The 21,252-nt window shown below is 38.8% G+C and overlaps 1 protein-coding gene across 5 annotated transcripts in view; it reads right to left on the reverse strand.

Moving 5' to 3' along the window:
- Positions 1 to 21,252, reverse strand: part of DLGAP2 (DLG associated protein 2) — a 1,035,006-nt gene that overhangs the window by 54,171 nt on the left and 959,583 nt on the right. For all 5 annotated transcript variants that reach the window (XM_089679530.1, XM_089679529.1, XM_089679532.1 and 2 more), the window contains 2 exons: positions 7,867 to 7,946; positions 782 to 1,197 (listed from right to left, as the gene is read on the reverse strand). In XM_089679530.1, coding sequence (XP_089535656.1) covers positions 782 to 1,197; positions 7,867 to 7,946 — 496 coding nt within the window. The remainder of the gene's footprint in view (positions 1 to 781; positions 1,198 to 7,866; positions 7,947 to 21,252) is intronic.

Consider the following 21,252-nt stretch of genomic DNA (forward strand, 5'->3'; position numbering starts at 1 on the left):
ACACTCTCAAGAGATGTTTTGTGGCAGAAAAGTTCATGTTCAAACCTTATATATGCCATGGATATTATACTGTGATCCCTTACATTGTATATGGCTAACAATGGGTCCTGGGTTCTGCCCATTCAGAGTCTTTATGTTCTACTGGTATTTAGGTTAAGTTTTCATTGGACTTCCATGACTTCCTCCATAGCCACAAGACATGTCACAACACTGCTCCTAGTGGGTGTGGGTATATAAATGTGGTGGGGATATTAGATGGTAGCCTTTCCCAGAGGCAGGGTATGATGTGCATGGAATATTTCAGATAGCAGTCTCCCTCCAGAAGCAGGGTCTTCTCCGTTAAATACTGCAAAAATGTTGATGCTATTAATATATTAAATGAGCTCATATATGTTTGGCTTGTTCTGTACAGAGGATGTTCTATTAATAGTTTGTATGGATACTTGATGAATGCTTGGAGGTATTGAAAACGTATGACTACTGAATGACAGTCCAACAGAAAGAAAAGTATTGTGATTTTTTTGTATAATAGGATAGAGATTAAATTACATTTAATGCAAATCCTCACAAAGTTCCAGATATAAAACTGCACCAGAGTAAACCAGTACCCTTAAATCAAACTTCAGCACCTTTTTTCAGTGCAGACAGATATCTTACTATGGTTCCTATATCAGATTCTACTACAGTAAGTCCTAACTCCTGTGTGACACAAATGAATTAAAAAAAATATTTCCACAATAACGTGTAAGTGTGTGCATATATAAATATAGTGGTTTCTTACTTTCTTCAGAAAGGTCATTCTCTTCTGCTTCCCTCTCCATGTCCTTACACCAGTCTTCCATTCTTTTGGTTTCTGCATGGAGCAACTTCATAAACCATGTGCCATCTTGTCGACTAGGAGATATTCGCCCTGAGTCCACTGGTTCATGAGCAGGTTCCAGCCATGGGTCTGGTGGTGGCAAATTTGATGTATCCACTGGGGTCCTATAATCCTCTCGGTAACTAAACAGTCCCTGAGTCCGTACTGTTCTTACTGCACCATACTGAGTTGGGGTGCTAGGTTCAGAATGTCTTTGAAATGAAGATCCAAACTGTAGACCTTTATCCTCCATTGTGATGTGACCTGGGAAGCCCTCTAATTCAAGGTCAGCTTGTACAGCTGCAGTCACACTGTTTGATCTTTTGAAACGTCCTTGCCTAAATAGATAAAAGCATAGAAAGATCAATAGATACTATAATTTTACCTAATTTTTAGTATATCAGCTTAGGTTTTCAGAAGTACCATAAGTGTTCTTATATTTCCCATTGTGAAGATCTATGTCACTCTCTTTATATTTGACCATTGAAAGTTTAGAGTGAAAATGCACATGACCAAATAAATATGAGGAACATATTCTCTCTTACATAATCCAACTCAGGTATATATGGCAGGCATATACTGTACATAGGGTTATGGCCTTGTTCACACTGCCAATCAAATGTGGTGCTTGGCAGCAGTCCTGACCCCTGCCAAAATCCCCTCCCTCTCCATTTTAAAATCCAGGAAAGTAGCCTGAATGACTTAGAATATTGCTTACCAGGAAATAGTGAGATGGAACAACATGTGTGAACTTCAGGACCACTTTCCAAGCATTTACATTTCATTAACTCCAGGTGCAGGTACTGGGGGTATACCTCATCTTTACTGAGCTGCAAGTCTCATAAGACAATAATGTTTCCAGACATATATCTGCGGTCAGGGAATTGTGGCAGAACAAACAATGGATGGGGCATCAGGGATGTAGTAACCCTTTGGTTAGTATTTAGTTGCCCAGTGGACCCCCTTCCAGGAAAGTAGCCTAACTGTCTTTTGCATGCAACATCAGTGCAAAGAAGGCTTCGGATAAACAGAGCAATTTGTAAAGGGTAGAATGTAATGATAAATCTTCTCAGGCCCTAAATATTTCTAACATTTTCTACAGAAACAATTGAGTACTTACGTGATACTTTTTTTATTTGCACTAACATACAATTTTGAGGACAAACATTCGGGGGAATGTCCCCTTCGTCAAGGTCCAGGCAGTACTACTTCACAAAGTTTTAGCAGAATGTTAAAAGGGGGATAAAAAAAACAGAAAGAAACACACACAAACAAACAAATGTACACAGCAATGGTTATAAAACTAGGATTAGACTAGAGATTAGACACAGTAAAAGTAAAGACTAGGGGGGGACAACACTCACAGAGGGGGTCGTAAAACTGTTGGATAATGAGTGAGGAATCCCATGTCCAAATTAAAGCCGATATCTCTTGTGTCAAATAGAATTAACATTTTTAGTTCAAAAGTTTTCCTTTCCTGTATAATTTTGAAATTTCCTGTAAGAACTAAAATATTTAGGTCTTCCATAGTATGGTCCGGTTGTGCGAAATGGTGTCCCACAGGTGTACAGAAGTCATTTTCTTTATGTTCCTTGATGGTATGTCTATGCAAATTCATCCTTGTTTGCAACTTCTGTCCTGTTTCGTCAGCGTAGGATCCTTTGCTACATTTTCTGCACTGGATAAGGTATACAACATTACTAGAGGTGCAGCTGTATGATCCGGAGATATTGAAGATCCCTTTTGAGTGTCTGACACTTTTTGATGGATTGATTTGGTTGTACAGTTTGCAGCGTTTTTTATTGCAGGGTTTGTTTCCATTATTTGTGACCTCATAATCAGAAGGAAGTTTCCTACTGATTAGTTTATTTCTGAGGTTGGGGGGGGGTTGCTGGAATATTTATTTCAGAGTTCCATCCTCTGTTAAGATAGGTTGTAAATCTTTGATTATTTTTCTTATTCCTTCTAGTGCTGGGTTGTATGTGGTTACTAGAGGTACACAGTTGTTTGTTTTTTTCTCTTTGTACTGAAGTAGATTTTCTCTTTGGGTTCTCAAGGCTGTGTTTATGCTGGTGTTGATAGTTTTGTCCTTGTAACCTTTCTTATGGAAGGGTCAGAACATATCGGTGGTATCTAATGGCCTGATTGTGTATGATGGCACGTTTTGTGTGTTGGGGGTGGAAGCTAGAACTGTGGTGTCTAGGAAGTTGACCTGTGTGTTTGAGTATTCCATTTTTAGTTTGATTGATGGATGAAAAGTGTTGATCAATGAGTAAAATTGTTTTAGGTTTTCTTCACATTCTGTCCATATGATGAAAATATCATCAATATAGCGATAGTATCTGTATGGTTTTTGTTCCATGCTTTTCAAGAATTTTTCCTCCAGGTCAGCCATAAATAAATGGCATATTGGGGGGGCCATTTTACTTCCCATAGCAGTACCCATACATTGAAGATAGATGTCTTTATTGAAAGCAAAGTAGTTGTGTGTAAGTAAGAATTCAATGTATTTATGGTTTGGTGAGAATGATAAGGATCTGTGACATGCAGCTAATCCATCCTTGTGAGGGATATTACTATAAAGGGATACTACATCCATAGTGACTAGAAGTATATTTGATGGTAATTGCTGTATGTTGTTGATCTTGTTCAGAAAGTCAGTTGTGACTTGCAGGAAACTAGCAATATTCTTGACTAACGGTTTTAAATTTTTTTCTACAAAAATTGAGATTTGTTTGGTGAGTGTGTTCATACCTGTTATGATGGGTCTGCCTGGATTTCTTGGCTTGTGGATTTTGGGCAGCATGTAGAAGTTTCTGGATGATCCGGAATCGCATTTATAAGTTCTGAATGTAGGTGGGCTGGAAGTGTTTTAATGAGACATTTTAATTGCTTTGTAAAGTCCTGGGTCTGATCATAATCCAGTCACTATGGATGTATTATCCCTGTATAGTAACATCCCTCACAAGGATGGATTAGCTGCATGTCATAGATCCTTATCATCCTCACCAAACCATAAATATACTGCTGAGGATGTTACACAGCTCATTGAATTCATACTTACACACAACTACTTTGCTTTCAATAAAGACATCTATCTTCAATGTATGGGTACTGCGATGGGAAGTAAAATGGCCCCAAATATGCCAATTTATTTATGGCTAACCTGGAGGAAACATTCATGAACAGCAAGCAACAAAATCATACAGATACTATCGCTATATTGATGATATTTTCATCATATGGACAGAAGGTGAAGAAAACCTAAAACAATTTTACTCATTGATCAACACTTTTCATCCATCAATCAAACTAAAAATGGAATACTCAAACACACACGTCAACTTCCTAGACACCACAGTATACATCAGGGATGATAAGCTTCACACCTCAATATACAGGAAACCCACTGACAGATGCAACTACCTCCACAGTTCTACCTTCCACCCCCAACACACGAAGCATGCCATCATACACAGTCAGGCCATTAGATACCACCGAATATGTTCTGACCCAAGAGATAGAGATAAACATCTCGGGACACTAGCAGTTTCCTTCCATAAGAAGGGTTACAAGGACAAAACTATCAACACCAGCATAAACACAGCTTTGAGAACCCAAAGAGAAAATCTACTTCAGTACAAAGAGAAAAAAACAAACAACCGTGTACCTCTAGTAACTACATACAACCCAGCACTAGAAGGAATAAGAAAAATAACACTGTTCAACAGGTAAAAAGTTTTGGGCATAAAATTAGCTAATCTTACATAATTTTGGGGTGCTGAAAACGAAAATGACCCTAAAAAATGTTGATTGGCTCTAGTTTCCATGATATATTCACCCATCTAATGACGTAAGCCATTCAAAATTATGATGCAACTTTAGCTGCATATTGCGCAATTGATACTGGTGACCAATAGAAAATTGCATGTATACTGAGATGATGCAATATTAGCCTTTAATTGCATCACTTCACTGCAAAAAAGCTGCAGTATCTGTAGCTGATTGTAGTTCGACAGCGTCTTTACATTTCGTTTTATGCTTATATAGACTACTCAGTAATGCCTCGAACTTGTGTGAATAAAGCAGATAATTTCTGCTATATCTGCGGTGAAATAACTTTTATCTCACAAAAAAGGAGGATAACAGGAATGATTAAGAAAGCCTACAACTTGTATTTTGGCTGCAAGATAGGAGACCAGGACAAGAGCTGGGCACCACATATATGCTGCAATTCTTGTGGGACAGCACTGGAGCAATGGTTGAATGGAAAAAAGGCATCTATGCCTTTCGCTGTGCCAATGATTTGGAGAGAGCCAACAGATCATGTTAGTAATTGTTACTTTTGTATGGTGCCTCCAATTGTAAAAGGGCTAAATAAGAAGAAAAAGTTATCTGTGCACTATCCAAATATTCCATCGGCAATACGTCCAGTTCCTCATGGAGAGGGGCTACCAATTTCTAAAGCACCAGAATCCTTCGTGGTTGAGTCAAGTGAGGAAGAACCTGAAGCGTGTAGTCACGTGCAGTTGTAAGAGATAGCCCTTTCCTCGAATACAAGAGAAAAGCCAAGAGAAGCAAAACCGACACAAACTGAAGACAAAACTAGTGAGAATCCTAAGTATTAAAATGATTCAACTTAGCTTATGGCTATAATTTTTCTTGGTAATCCTATGCAATATATTATGCCATTTAGGCTTTGTTATGTAGTCAATATCACTTGCTTTATATTTGTGGAAAGGCATCTATCTATATAATTATTGTGCATTATGTAGTCATTACGCCTATAGTAGAAAACTTTCCGTTTACAGAAAAACTAGAGCCAATTGACAAATTTCATTGTTATATTTGAACTCAGAATGTGAAATTCATTAAGAAATGGATCCTTTTGTTTGGTCACAAATAATGGAAACAAACCCTGCAATAAAAAACGCTGCAAACTGTACAACCAAATTAATCCATCAAAAAGTGTCAGACACTCAAAAGGGATCTTCAATATCTCCGGATCATACAGCTGCACCTCTAGTAATGTTGTGTACCTTATCCAGTGCAGAAAATGTAGCAAAGGATCTTATGTTGGCGAAACAGGACAGAAGTTGCAAACAAGGATGAATTTGCATAGACATACCATCAAGGAACATAAAGAAGATGACTTCTGTACACCTGTGGGACACCATTTCGCACAACCGGACCACACTATGGAAGACCTAAATATTTTAGTTCTTACGGGAAATTTCAAAACTATACAGGAAAGGAAAACTGTTGAACTAAAAATTATATTTCTATTTGACACAAGAGATAATGGCCTTAATTTGGACATGAGATTCCTCATTCATTATCCAACAATTTTATGACCCCCTCTGTGAGTGTTGTCCCCCCAATCTTTGCTTTTGCTCTGTCTTATCTCTAGTCTAATCCTAGTTTAGAACCATTGCTGTGTACATTTGTTTGTGTGTGTTTCTTTCTGTTTTTTTTTCTCCCCCTTTCAACATCTCTTTTAAAATTCTGCTAAAACTTTGTGCAGTAGTACTGCCTGGACCTTGAAGAAGGGGACATACCCGGACAGCTTGTCCTCAAAATTGTATGTTAGCGCAAATAAAAAAAGTATCACGTCAGTACTCAATTGTTTCTGTCGCAAGTGCACTAATACAACTACAATCACCTCAAGTAACATTTTCTAGAAAGACAACATAATCACAAAGAAATATCGGTGACTTTTTTCAGGCATTAGGAGGTCATACTAAATAGGGAGCAAGGCTGGATTTGGACATTAAGGGCTCGTTCACACTTGAATTTATTTCTACCTCTTGCCAAATGCCCCTATAGTGTTTGACAGGCATTAGACAGGCATTTGGAAAGCATTTTTAACGCTCCTCAAACGCTCCCAAAATGCCCTATGCGTGGTTTTGAGGAGGTTGATAGGCGTTTGCCAAGCGTTAAACCGCACCACAAACTCCTATAATGAAGTTAAATGATATTAACGCTCCGCAACCATGTCGCAACCGCACCGCAAACTCCTGCCAGGCATTTGTGGAGCGACACCATAGACTTGAATGAGAGGCTTCAACTCCTCCTGACTCAACACGAGGGATCAGTTTTGCCACGACGCAACGCAATGCGACTCTAACGCTTCCGTGTGTACAGCACTGTGTGCGGCCATATGCAGAATTTCATAGGCGTTTGAGAAACATTAAAAATGCTTCCCAAAAACCTGTCTGAGGCCTGCTGACAAAGCTAGTGTGAATGTAGCTTAACAATCTACCTGAGCCTATACTATTGTTGGATATGAACCATCTCAATAAATAGCCTTCATATCAGTGGCTTTGTTTTAACCCTATGGATAGTTAGCACATGTGAACAGAACTTTGAGGGTTAGCAGAATATAGGAATTAGAAATGTGTCCTCATGTGGTAAAGAACTATCACTAATACCAGGTTTCTATGTACAAATGGAATCCAAGATTAGGTATTAAACAGAGGGAGTGAGAAACAATGAAAGAAAGGTAAAGAGAGAAAACAAGTGAATGAAAAAGAAAAAGAGTGTGTGAGAGAGGGAAATAAAAGAGAATGACAGAAAGAAAGAGGGAAGAAATATTATGCCTTATTTAGTTTACATAACCTTAAAATAATTATAAGGGCTTAAAAAGAAAACAGCAAAGAAGCTTGCTCAGTTTCATACTGAATGAAGCAATCATGAAATGTACACAGAATTTACTATATTAAAACTCAAATCAGTTAAGAAAGCATTTTTAATTTGTAAATATGGGTTGCTGCAAACTTTACAACTTTTTGTATATTTTTTGTTTTTACTATATTTTTAATAAACCTGTAGGTGTCCAAGAAAATGAAAATAGTATTCAGTCACATAAAAAGATATCAAATAGTTCCTTAAACCCAACAAAATATTAATCTGTGTGAATCATATAACAATAATAAACCTCAACCAAAGATTAAGGGATAAAATAGCTATAAAAAATGTGTGCAATATGATTCATATTGGATTTTTACCTTTTTTCATCTTCCACTTGCACCCCAACAGAATGATATTCTCTTCCTTTGCTTTCTGTATCTGAATCGGCTGCTTCCACCTAATTTGAAAAAGAAGTCAAGGATACTAGTAAAAAAGAATTAAGAATTAGAATACTGCACTGACATCTTGTGAGTTTAAGAATCCCTTCTAATAAGTTTAGGTTCAGCTACATTATAACTCCTGAAATGGAGGAGGCCATTTTCGTGACTGAACACTGTATAGTCTACTACACTGTAGTCTACAGTGGCTCAAGAATATAGAGTAGGATGTTCCATGTGATGTCACTAATCCTTGCAAATGACTACATGAAAACTATGGGGTTGATTTACTAAAACTGGATAGTGCAAAATCTGGTGCAGCTCTGCATAAAATCCAATCAGCTTCCAGTTTTTTGTCAAAGCTTAATTAAACAAGCTGACGTTAGAAGATGGTTGGCTACCATGCATGCACAGCTGCACTAGATTTAGCATTTTCTAGTTTTAGTAAATCAACCCCTATGAGTCTAGTAAATTGCTTTTTGTAAAGCTATATTATAAACAGTAAATTGGACCTGAATTATAAAATAAGATATAAAACTCTAAAGAGTATGTGAACTCAGGAACAATAATATAATATTTTTAGGCCTTTTCCCTTCTAATCTGTGAATTTTACCAGTAATTTCTCTTCCTAGGTGAAAACAGTCAGTGTATTGTACTAGACTGTATCTATGGAGAAGCAGGATTGTTATCCTAGGAAAAGACTACAGACCAACAGCCAGCAAAGGCAGTAAGCACAGGAAGTTATCTCACAAAATTTCTTGCAGGAACATTATTTTGCAATTATCAAACAGCTATAGCAAAACTATAGCTAACAGACCAAAAGCAAATAAGAGAAGTTCATTGTTAGTGTTCACATGCATTTTACTACTTCCTGCCTTGCCTACTGTAATATGATGGCTGGGCGGGACTTTCCTCGTTATGGGTGGACGACATATGATGTCTTCTCGGACGTGCCTTGCTTGCAGCCATGTGATCTGTCACCTACTGTATGTACCGGACACAGCTGATGATAGATCACTGTATCGGCCTACTGCTGGTACCATGCGATCTCTGTGACCAATCACAGCAGATCACATGACAATTGTAAACAATGAATGGCTTCCTTTCATGCCATTCATTGTGTACAATTATGTTGCTAGATGTGATTGGCACAGTGATCACATGCAATGGACAGGGCCCATCTGTACTATGTGATTAGCTGTGGCCAATCACAGCTAATCACAACAATACTTACTGAATGAATCAATTTCATTCAATAAAATGCTTGCTTATAGCAATGAAATTCACTGTTCTAAGTAATCATAATGTATAAAAAAAATCCTGATCACTTCCCCAGAGTAGTACAATGTTATTATAGTAACATTGTATTGCTCTGGTCACAGTTTCTTAAAAAAAGTAATAAAAAACTGAAAAAAAAAATATTTTTTTCATACTGTCACAAGTCAGTGTCCCTGATCACTGACATTTGGCCTGGGCAGGAAGGGGGTTGAAGTACTCAGTATTGAAGTGGTTAAAGCACGTGAACCTTGGCAATCTCCACTGCAATATCTTTATTTTCAAAAGAGATGAAAGAACAGGAATGTTGCCTGCACAAGGGTTAAACAACAAGTATACAAGCATACAAACCTTGCCAATTTAAATTGAGCATATGATTTAAAAATGCACGGTGGTTTACTTCAGTGAAAACATATCAAAATAGTAATTACATCAAGAAACTGGCAGCAGACGTCATATGCAGATCTAGACTTGGCCTTCTGCCCTTTACGACTACCTACAGTTATTTTTTAAATAACCAGTAGAGAGGCTGAAGATAAGTGATGGGTGGGGCTGTAAGATGTTAGATTTGCATTTACCTTTAGAGTTCTGTATCTCTGAATCTACAGGTGGCTTCCATTAAAGTATATTTAAAAGAAAAACTAAACTTAAAAAAAAAAAATTGGATACAGTTTGGAGGGGAATAGGGGTGGTTAAGGGGAACTTCTAGCAAAAAATAAAATTTTGGCTATACTTTAAAAAGAATATACACACGCGCCCTACTCACGCTGCCATTCGCTGGTCATGAAGGGGGATAAGTCCTCTGGAGGGCAAGTGGTTAACAAAAGAACATATATTCCATATTAATAATTATGGTACCAAAATAATGTGTGCTATACAGTAAATTGCCTCCAGCATTGCTCCTGTTTCTTCTTGCTGGGGGCCGCCACTTTGTTGAAGCCCAGATCAGTCACTTCCTTATAGGAAACACTCCAACTCTCCTTGATCTCATAAACTATATGTCACTTTCTTTAATTAAAATTTGTACATTTCCAGCCTTGATTGTATGTTATGGCTCAGAGAGGAAGGTTGACAGGAGCTTTACAGTGCTGAAGTTCACAGGCTGCCATGAGGGAGAATTGAAAGAATATCAGAGAGTTAAGGCAAGACACTATCCTTGCAAGTTAAACTCTTTTGTGTCTCCCTGGCAGCAGAGTTTGTCCTGTCACCTCTGTACTATTCCTGTTGCTTTCTTCCCTCCCTCTTCAGCAACAGTAAATCTTAAAGCTGCCAGCAGATCGGCTTCTAGTGACTCACTAGATTTTAGGCACAGTGCTGAGAATAGAGAGCAACTGAGCATGTGCAGATCAGGGTGAGATAATGCCTTACTGGATTTAAAACAGTATACCGTAGATACATAATGTTTTACTTAGCTATACCTGCAAAAGGGGCCAGCCTGAAGTGATCTATCAGGATTTAATTTTCTGAATAAAGTTCCACTTTAAATAATCAAACATTAGCTCTTCTTTCAAACAGTGCCTACCTAAAAATTAAAGTGTATCTTAACTGAAAAGCAAAAATGTAATATATTGCAGTTAACTAATCCTTGTATTATTATTTTTTTCCCATTAATTTCACCTGGTCATCAGGCCAGTAAGCCTGTTCTATAAACTTTCCTTTAACAGACCAGGCTGTCAAGGAAAAGTGGAAGTTAAAGGGCTGAGAGAAATCACTTAAAGCAGAACTAAACCCTCCTACCCTTTTCAGCCAAAGAGGTGCCAGCTTAGCCTCTGTTTGATCTGCAACTGCCATGGTACTGCACATGTGATCAGTTATGACACCAACCATTTGATGGTTTGACAGTTTGGATGAAAGCACAAGCAAATGTGAGAGTTAGCAATCCCAGCATGCCTAGAATGTAAAACGTTAAATTGATGAGTTTTTTTAAAGCCAAGAAATTTTTATTACGAAAATAGTCACATAAAATATAACATAAAATCTACAATACCAGAGCGTGTAGACAATACAACGTAATACCGAAATAACAAGTGTGCATACACCCATTACTACAAAATTGGTTGCACAATGTTACATTTGTAAGGTAAACTATATAAAGGATATCTTGCTTATAAAGGCAAGAGGAATAATTACGGTCAACATAGACCACAGTGTAATATACAAATCCAAAATAACAAGCAGGTAAACCATGGATATGTGCTAACCAATAAGGAGACTGCCCATTAACAGATCAAGTGGAGTATCTAACTGGGTTCCCAAAGATTTTTAAATTTATGAGCACAGCCCCTATGCTGGTAGATAGATTTCTTCATCCTAAGAGTGCCCCCCATGCATTGTAAACATTCTTTATGAGTAGGGTGGTCTGATGATGTCCAGTAGCACAGAATAACCCTTTGTACCTGTAACAGTGCTCTGGCAACTGCTTCCTAAATTGATACGTTTAGTTCCACTTTAAAGGCAATTTTCTGAAAATTCTTGGATTGATATGTAAACGTTTTAAGAACTTAAAGCAGACCTTCATACTAACTGTAAAATGTCCTCCTTTCCAATCCCCCTCCACTACGTGAAAATGTCCCCTTTTTTGTTTTACTTTTTTTTATTTACCTAGTCAGCATTCCATTAGTGGAAGATACAGCTGAAGTTGGATGACATTACAGAGGAAGTTGGTGGCACAGGACAATGCTGGATCCTCTGGGTGGGTAAATATTTTTTAAATTTATTTTGATTATGGGTTTTTATATAGCACTGTCAATTTTTGCCGTGCTTTACATTTATATTGTACGTTCACATTAGTCCATGCACTCAAGGAGCTTACAATCTAAGGTTCCTAACTCATATTCATACATACACATAAGAGGGCCAATTTACTTACGAGCATGTCTTTGGAGTGTGGGAGGTAACCCACATGGGCACAGGGAGAACATACAAACTCAATGCACCGTGGTTGGGATTTGAACCGACTAGTGCTGCTAGATAGAAGTGCTAAGGACCACCCAGCATCAGGTAAGAAAGAATAATTAAAAATAGTGACATTACTTTTTAAACAAAAATAAATGCATTTCAAATGTACAATAAATGTTAAAGTGGGAATTGTTATTTTATAACACCCATCTGATATCTTGTCCAGTGTTCAATAAGAGTTAATTCACACTAAGTATACGAATCATGCTTGAGGCTGGTTCAACCCCCAAAGTTGGGGTTTTGTTTGTGTAGTGTGACTGCACTGTACCATGCTCAGGCATGGTATAGTGTACCGTGTCCAGAACTGCTTGAAAGAGGTGGTCTGTGGTTTGATTAAGCTGGTCTCTGGCATTGTAGGCTAAAGTGTGATCGCCAACTGTGCCCAAGCACGAACTTTCATAGATCACTGAGCATTCATGGAGCATAGAAGCAGGGATCACTGTGATCTGGCTGATAGAGGTGATGACGTAAGCATTCTTTATCCTGATAAAATATTAAAGCGAACCAGCTGGGGGAGTGGAAAGGGGGGAGCAATCATACTTGCGCATGGTACAATGCAACCGTGCCTAATGTTAATACATCCTAAGAATAATGTCAACTTTGGTTTCTAAGCTTCCCTAAACCAGAAAAGGTAAATACTGTACCATAGAACTATCTCCTGTATGCTAATGTTATATAATTATCAAATATTTTATGTATGGGATTATCTATAAAAAGATATATGACTGTTAAAAATGATTTTACATATACCTTTTTCATTTACTGATAATTTAAAGCTGGACTCCAGGCAAATAAAAATATGATACCAATTACTACAGTTATGTGCAAATCAAACTAAATTATTAAATGTATTTTAAATGTCCCCAGTATAGGTACTTACATTTGATTGGTATAAATCTCTTGCAATCTCCTATACAACAGAACTTTTTTTTGTGAACAGAAAATGTATTGTTAAAAGTTGTGCTAAACAGTAGAGCTAAAGATTGGAAGAGGGAGCACTATCAATACGTGCCAATCTGGGATGTGCTACGTGGTTTTAACCACTTGACGACCGGGCTATAGCCGAATGACGGTTACAGCATGGTCATCCAGTTCTGGAAGGGTGTCATATGACATCTTCCAGAACTGCAACTCGGCGCACACCCGGCGAGCTCTGTGATTGCTGTGTTCGTTGGACACAGCTGATTACATGACATGGTAAAGAGCCAATCACAGTGCCCTTTTACCACGTGATCAGCTATGTGCAATGACACAAAGTTAGTCCCCCCCCCCATTTGCCGGGTATCGGCTGCACTTTCCTCATGCTGTAAAATAAGAGTCGGTAATCGGCAAAATGAATTTTGGCAGTCCAGAGCAGCCCCCAGCCCCAACAGTGTTCATCAGTGCTACTAGTCAGTGATTTTATGTGCCACCAGTCAGTATCCATCAGTGCTGCCAGTCAGTGTCCATCAGTGCTGCCAGTGTTCATCAGTGCTGCCAGTCAGTGTTCAATGTCACCAGCTAGTGATCATCAGTGCCGCCAGTCAGTGATTATCTGTGCTGCCAGTCAGTGTCTATCAGTGCCACCAGTCAGTGCCCATTAATGCTGCCAGTCAGTGCCACCTATCAGTGCCCATCAGTTTAGCAAAAAATAAAAAAACCCACTGGTGATTAAATACCACCAAAAGAAAGCAGTATATGTCTAAAAAGAAAAAAGATAAAAATGTCATATGTGTACAGTGTTGTATAACCGCACAATTGTCATTCAAAGGGCGACAACACTGAATGCTGAAAATTGCCGTGGGCAGGAAGGGGGAGAAAGTGCCCGGTAGGCAAGTGGTTAAGGAGCATGCTGATAGGAAGAATGGAGTAAAGTTAGCAGTGGGATGAGCTCATCAAAATGCTGCTGCTTTACGGTTTTACCGTCCAGTCTCAGGTTGGAGGAAACTAGTTTTTGAGCCATTTTGCTTATAGTGGCACTAAACTCTAGTTTAAAAAAATCTATTCAGGTATATATTCTTAAAAAGGAACTAAACCCATCAGTTTAACTGTTTTGTGTCAAGGCGTGCCAAAACTGAAAACTGTCACAGCTCTCAACCAAACTGTCAAGGCATTAAAACAATGATCACATGTGCCATGGCAACTGCAGATCAAACAAAGGCTAAGATGGCATCTTCCTTAGCTATAAAGGAAAGGAGGGTTTAGTTCCATTGTAACTAAAAAAAAGTAACTTCTGTTACTCCCTGCCTCTTTTAAATCTCCAAGTGCCTTGTTTTTGCTGATGTGATTTAATTTCCTGTTGGAGGGTGGCTACATTTGTTCTTCATGGTCCCACTGTATGTAGGAACACTGCCACCCTCTCTTGTTTGATGCCAAGATGAACTAGGGACTATGGGATTTTAAGTACGCATACTAATGTATGTGCACTGCTCATTCCAAACCAATAAAAGTGAGGGGGGAAATGAAGAGGTTAGGGAGCTCATGGCAAACATTTAAAAGCAGACTGGGATTTCAGGATGTTCTTTTCAAACTCTTTAAAGAAGTGCACAAAAACAGGCAACGTTGATGACTGCAGATTTATTAAGCAAACTTAATACAGCTGATGAAAGGCACATCATGCTTATTTCCCTTGGACATTGGAAGATGTTCAGCAGTGGCATCAGCACAGAACTGGCAGAAATTAGTGGGACTCAGGTATAACCATCTACTGTTTGAAGAAGTCTGGCCAGAGGTGATCTTCATGGAAGAATTGTGGCCAAAAAGACATACCTCCGATGTGAAAACAAGGCTAAGCTACAAAACTATGCACAAAACATAGGAAGTAACCGGGGTGCATAAAAATTACAGCAGGTGCTCTGGAATAATGGGTCAAAATGTGAAATATTTGGCTGTAGAAGTAAGCAATTTGTTCACATAAGGGCTGGAGAGCAGTACAATAATCAGTGTTTTCAGGCAACAGGGAAGCATGGTGGTGGTTCCTTGCAAATTTGAAGCTGCATTTCTTCAAATGGAGTTGAAGATTTGGTCAGGATCAATGGTGTCCTCAATGCTAAGAAATACAGGCAGATATTTATCCATCATGCCATACCATCAGGGAGGCGTGTGATTGGCCCCAAATTTATTCTGCAGCAGGACAATGACCACAAATATACAGCCAATGTCATTAGGAACTATCTTCAGCGTAAAGAAGAACAAGCTGCCCTGGAAGTAATGGACTGGCCCACACAGAGCCCTGATTCCAACATCATTAGATCTGTCTGGGGTTACATAAAGAGCCAGAAGGATTTGAGGCAGCCTACATCCACAGAAGATCTGTGATTAGTTCTCCAAGATGTTTAGAACAACCTACCTGCCAAGTTCCTTACAAAACTGTGTGTAAGTGTACCTAGAAGAAGTGATGCTGTTTTGGAGGCAAAGGGTAGTCACACTAAATATTGATTGGAATACTAATCACTTGGAATGGAAAGGAATACTTTGAAAACACATTAGATCTCAATGGTAAAAAATATCATGTTGGATATCTATACTGATATGGACTGGGTAATGTGTTAGGAATGTAAGGACACCCCATTGTTTGATGGAAATGAAAATTATCAACCTACAGAGGACTGAATTCAAAGACAAACCAAAAATCAAAGTGAAAAATTGATGCAGCAGGTGGTCAATTTTGCTGAAATTTCACTGCAGGAACTCAAAATGGTACTCAGTAGTTTGTATGGTCCCTACGTGCTTGTACACATACCTGACAACATTGGGGCATGCTCCTAATGAGACGACGGATTATGTCCTGGGGTATTTCCTCCCAGATCTGGACCAGGGCATCACTGAGCTCCTGGACAGTCTGAGGTGCAACCTGGCAGCGTCAGATGGACCGAAACATGATATCCCAGACGTGTTCTACTGGATTTAAGTCAGGCGAGCATGGGGGCCATTCAATGGTATCAATTCCTTCATCCTCCAGGAACTGCCTGCTTACTCTCACCACATGAAGGTGGGCATTGTCGTGCACCAGGAGGAACCCAGGACCCACTGCACCAGCATAGGTTTTGACAATGGGTCCAAGAATTTCATTCTGATACCTAAAGGCAGTCAGGGTGTCATTGTCTAGCCTGTAGTGGTCTGTGCATCACGCCATGGATATACCTCCCCAGACCATCACTGAGCCACCACCAAAATGAATATGCTGAATGATGTAACAGGCAGCAAAATGTTATCCATGGCTTCTCCAGACCCTTTCATGTCTCTCACATGTGCACAGGGTGAGCCTACTCTCATCTGTGAAAAGCACAGGGCACCAGTGGCAGACCTGCCAATTCTGGTGTTCAATGGCAAATGCCAATCGAGCTCTATGGTGCTGGGCAGTGAGCACAGGGTCCACTAGAGGACGTCGAGCCCTCAGGCCACCCTCTTGAGGTCTGTTTCTGATTGTCAGATGCATTCACACCAGTGGTCTGCTGGAGGTCATTTTGTAGGGCTCTGGCAGTGCTCATCCTATTCCTCCTTGCACTAAGGCACAGATACTGGTCCTGGTAATGGGTCAAGGACCTTCTACGACCCTGTCCAGCTCTCCTAGAGTAACTGCCTGTCTCCTGCAAGCTCCTCCATGCTCTTGAGACTGTGCTGGGAGACAGAGCAAACCTTCTGGCAATGGCACATATTGATGTGCCATCCTGGAGGAGTTGGACTGTCTGTGCAACCTCTGTAGGGTCCAGGTATCACCTCATGCTACCAATAGTGACACTGACCCTAGCCAAATGCAAAACTAGTGAAAAATAGTCAGAAAAGATGAGTGGGGAAAATGTCAGTGGCCTCCACCTGTAAAACCATTCTTGTTTTGGGGGTCATCTCATTGCTGCCCATTTAGTGCACCTGTTGTTAATTTTATTTCATTAACAACAAAGCAGCTGAAACTGATTAATATCCCCCTCTGCTACTTAGCTGACCAGATCAATATCACAGAAGTGTAATTGATGTCTTACTTGATGCTATACTCTGTTTAAAAAGTGTTCCTTTAATTTTTTTGAGCAGTGAATATATATACTGTATATATATACATATATATATATACACACACACAAACAGTGTATATACAGGTGAAACTCAAAAAATCAGAATATCGTGCAAAAGTTCATTTATTTCAGTAATGCAACTTAAAAGGTGAAACTAATATATGAGATAGACTCATTACATGCAAAGCAAGATAGTTCAAGCCGTGATTTGTAATAATTGTGAGAAGTATGGCTTACAGCTCATGAAAACCCCAAATCCACAATCTCAGAAAATTAGAATATTGTGAAAAGGTGCAATATTCTAGGCTCAAAGTGTCCCACTCTAATCAGCTAATTAAGCCATAACACCTGCAAAGGGTTCCTGAGCCTTTAAATGGTCTCTCAGTCTGGTTCAGTAGGAATCACAATCATGGGAAAGACTGCTGACCTGACAGTTGTGCAGAAAACCGTCATTGACACCCTCCATAAGGAGGGAAAGCCTCAAAAGGTAATTGCAAAAGAAGTTGGATGTTCCCAAAGTGCTGTATCAAAGCACATTAATAGAAAGTTATGTGGAAGGGAAAAGTGTAGAAGAAAAAGGTGCACAAGCAGCAAGGATGACCTCAGCCTGGAGAGGATTGTCAGGAAAAGGCCATTAAAAAGTGTTGGGGACTTTCACAAGGAGTGGACTGAGGCTGGAGTCAGTGCATCAAGAGCCACCACACACAGACAGATCATGGACATTGGCTTCAAATGTCGCCAAGCCGCTCCTGAACAACAAACAACGTCAGAAGAGTCTTACCTGGGCTAAAGAAAAACAGACCTGGTCTGTTGCTCAGTGGTCCAAAGTCCTCTTTTCTGATGAGAGCAACTTTTGCATTTCATTTGGAAACCGAGGGCCCAGAGTATGGAGGAAGAATGGAGAGGCACACACTGCAAGATGCTTGAAGTCCAGCGTGAAGTTTCCACAGTCTGTCAACACAGCCAACACAGTCAACACAGCCGTCTACCAGGAGATTTTCGAGCACTTTATGCTTCCTTCCACAGACGAGCTTTATGGGGATGCTGACTTCATTTTCCAGCAGGACTTGGCACCTGCCCACACTGCCAAAAGCACAAAAACCTGGTTCAATGACCGTGGGATTACTGTGCTTGTTTGGCCAGCAAACTCATCTGACCTGAACCCCATAGAGAATCTATGGGGCATTGCCAAGAGAAAGATGAGAGACATGAGACCAAACAATGCAGAAGAGCTGAAGGCCGCTATTGAAGCATCCTGGTCTTCCATAACACCTCAGCAGTGCCACAGCCTGATAGCTTCCATTCCACGCCGCATTGAGGCAGAAATTGCTGTAAAAGGGGTTCAAACCAAGTACTGAGTACATATGTATGCTTATACTTTTCAGAGGTCCGATATTGTTCTATGTACAATCCTTGTTTTATTGATTGCATATAATATTCTAATTTTCTGAGATTGTGGATTTGGGGTTTTCATGAGCTGTAAGCCATAATCATCACAATTATGACAAATCACGGCTTGAACTATCTTGCTTTGCATGTAATGAGTCTATCTCATATATTAGTTTCACCTTTTACATTGCATTACTGAAATAAATGAAATTTTGCACTATATTCTAATTTTTTGAGTTTCACCTGTGTGTATATATATATATAAATATATATATATATATATATATATATATATACACACACACATATATATATATATATATATATATATATATATACACACATACACACATATATATACTGTATATACAATATATATTTAGATGTTTGCCATGGGTTTTCCTTTAATGAATGGTCACATTCTAGAGAAGAAATTAGCCTGAAATTATTATATAAATACAGTATATTATGCTGTTTTTAGTGATTCTTTTTAGTGCAGCCTTGAATTTTTGAGGAAGTATGTCATTTTAAGGTCATTGCAGCAAACATTTTCAACAAATAGCTAACAGTGTTTCACAAAGTGTCAAGTAAATGATTATTAATGAGGTGTGCACGTGATACATTTGAGTTTTTAGAGAGCATCTGACCTATAAAAATCATTATTTATGTTGCAGTGACTTTCATTCACTTAACCTCAAGGAGTTTAATTATTAAGATTAATTACTTAAGCTTCAGAGACTATTCTAAGGATGATTCCTAGTTAAAATTATGTTTTCTAGCATAATTTATTTTTTAATCAGAGGATACAGGAGGCCTCTGTAATTCATTTATAGTTTTGTCATAAGCTTTTACCTGGGCATATTGATTTTTCCAAAAATACTAGACTTAGTTATGCAAAGCGTGCTACACCTGAGGGCAAAGTTATTAGAATACATATTGTAACAATTTATCATTAAAATAGTGTTCCTTACGCTGAAAAAAATGAAGGAAAAAGACAATGTTATGATTAAATGGATCATTTAAATGGTTGGTTCAATACAAACGACAATTAAATGTTGCGCTGTGTGTGAAAAATATACACATAAATTGTGAAAACAACTGTAAACATAGCACATAAACAAAATAATGTAAAACGCGATATCCATATAAAAGACAATATAATATGTAAAGTCCACATGAATAATCTCCACAAAACGATTGGTGAAAAGAACTTGCGTTCCTTAAGTGCGATAATAATAATATATATAAATCTTCTTTCCATCCAACTAATCACCAGCATGAACAAACCACCGCCATGTGGATAAAATGGAGGCTTACCAAATGAAGGAACCCCTTAACTATAGGGTGTCATTATAAGCTTTGTATCGATGTAATAATATCCAGACATCTACATCATATCAAGGTCCAGATTCCCTTAACGTTGTCGGGACATTATCATGGAAAATAAAACATGCCTCTCATAGTGCAGTAAAATCAATGTGCCTTTATTACGCAAATAAAATCCTACTTACAGATGTACAGGGGAATATCAGCATTCATGAACAGTTTCCAAAACTTTTTGGAAACTAATCTAAGTGGAATCTGGACCCTGATATATTACATCGCTACAAAGCTTATAATGACCCCCTATAGTTAAGGGGTCTCTTCATTTGGTAGGCCTCCATTTTATCCATATAGTGGTGGTTTGTTCATGCTGATGGAAGGAAGATATATATATATTTTTATTATCACACTCAAGGAACACAAGTTTTTTTCACCAATCATTTTGTGGAGATATTATTAACGTGGACTTTATCCCCTTCCCGCCGGCACCTCCCGGCCCTTTAAGAGTTTCAGAAGCCGGGAGGCGGGACGGGCGGGGTTTAGGGATCATGTGACCGTTGTGATGCATCATCACGGTGGTCACATGATCGGGAAAGGTCGCGATCGAAAGAGCAGACTGGGACCTTTCCGTGAGTACCGGACATGTGTGCTGGGAGCGCGCAGGGTGCGCGCTCTCAGCACATATGTTTTTTGTTAATTGCATGCAAATGTGCGGCCGCTCGATGTCTAGGCCCAGACGCCGGGTGGCCGCACATTTGTGTGCGGCCGGCGTGAAGAGGTTAAATATCATATTGTCCTTTATATGGACTGTATATGATATCGCTTTTTACACTATTTTGTTTATGTACTATGTTTACAGTTGTTTTCACAATATTTTTCACACATAGCACAACATTTAATTGCCATTTATTATATTAAGAGAGGATGTCCTCTGAAAGTGTTTGCAGCGTTGTACATTGTGTTAGTGGGGAATTCGCGCAGTTAAATTCATTTGTTTGTTACATACAATTACTGTATATTTAAGCTACCGCAAAGCAAAAGGCTATGCCAAAACTATGAAGGTATTTATAACCTGAAACTGACAAAAGTAATTGGCATCCATTTCATGTTTAATAAAAATCAGTATGTTTTTGAATCAACAGAATATTTAAATAAATGTTTTTTTTGCTATTCTGCACTGTGCTATTTCAACTGGTAATTGCGTGGTCATACAACGCTGTACCCAAATGAACTTTATGTCCCTTTTTCACACTAATAGAGCTTTCTTTTGGTGGTATTTGATCACCACTGTTCATGTGCGTGTAAAGGCAGGAGTCCCAATACTTTTGACAATATAGTGTATATTGGTATTTACGAAGCTTTTACTTTTTGGCTGCCTATCACATATCTTGAG

The sequence above is a fragment of the Staurois parvus genome, unplaced genomic scaffold, assembly GCF_062004578.1.
Source record: "Staurois parvus isolate SC_StPar_1 unplaced genomic scaffold, SC_StPar_1.0 ptg000226l, whole genome shotgun sequence".
NCBI classification, from domain to species: domain Eukaryota; kingdom Metazoa; phylum Chordata; class Amphibia; order Anura; family Ranidae; genus Staurois; species Staurois parvus.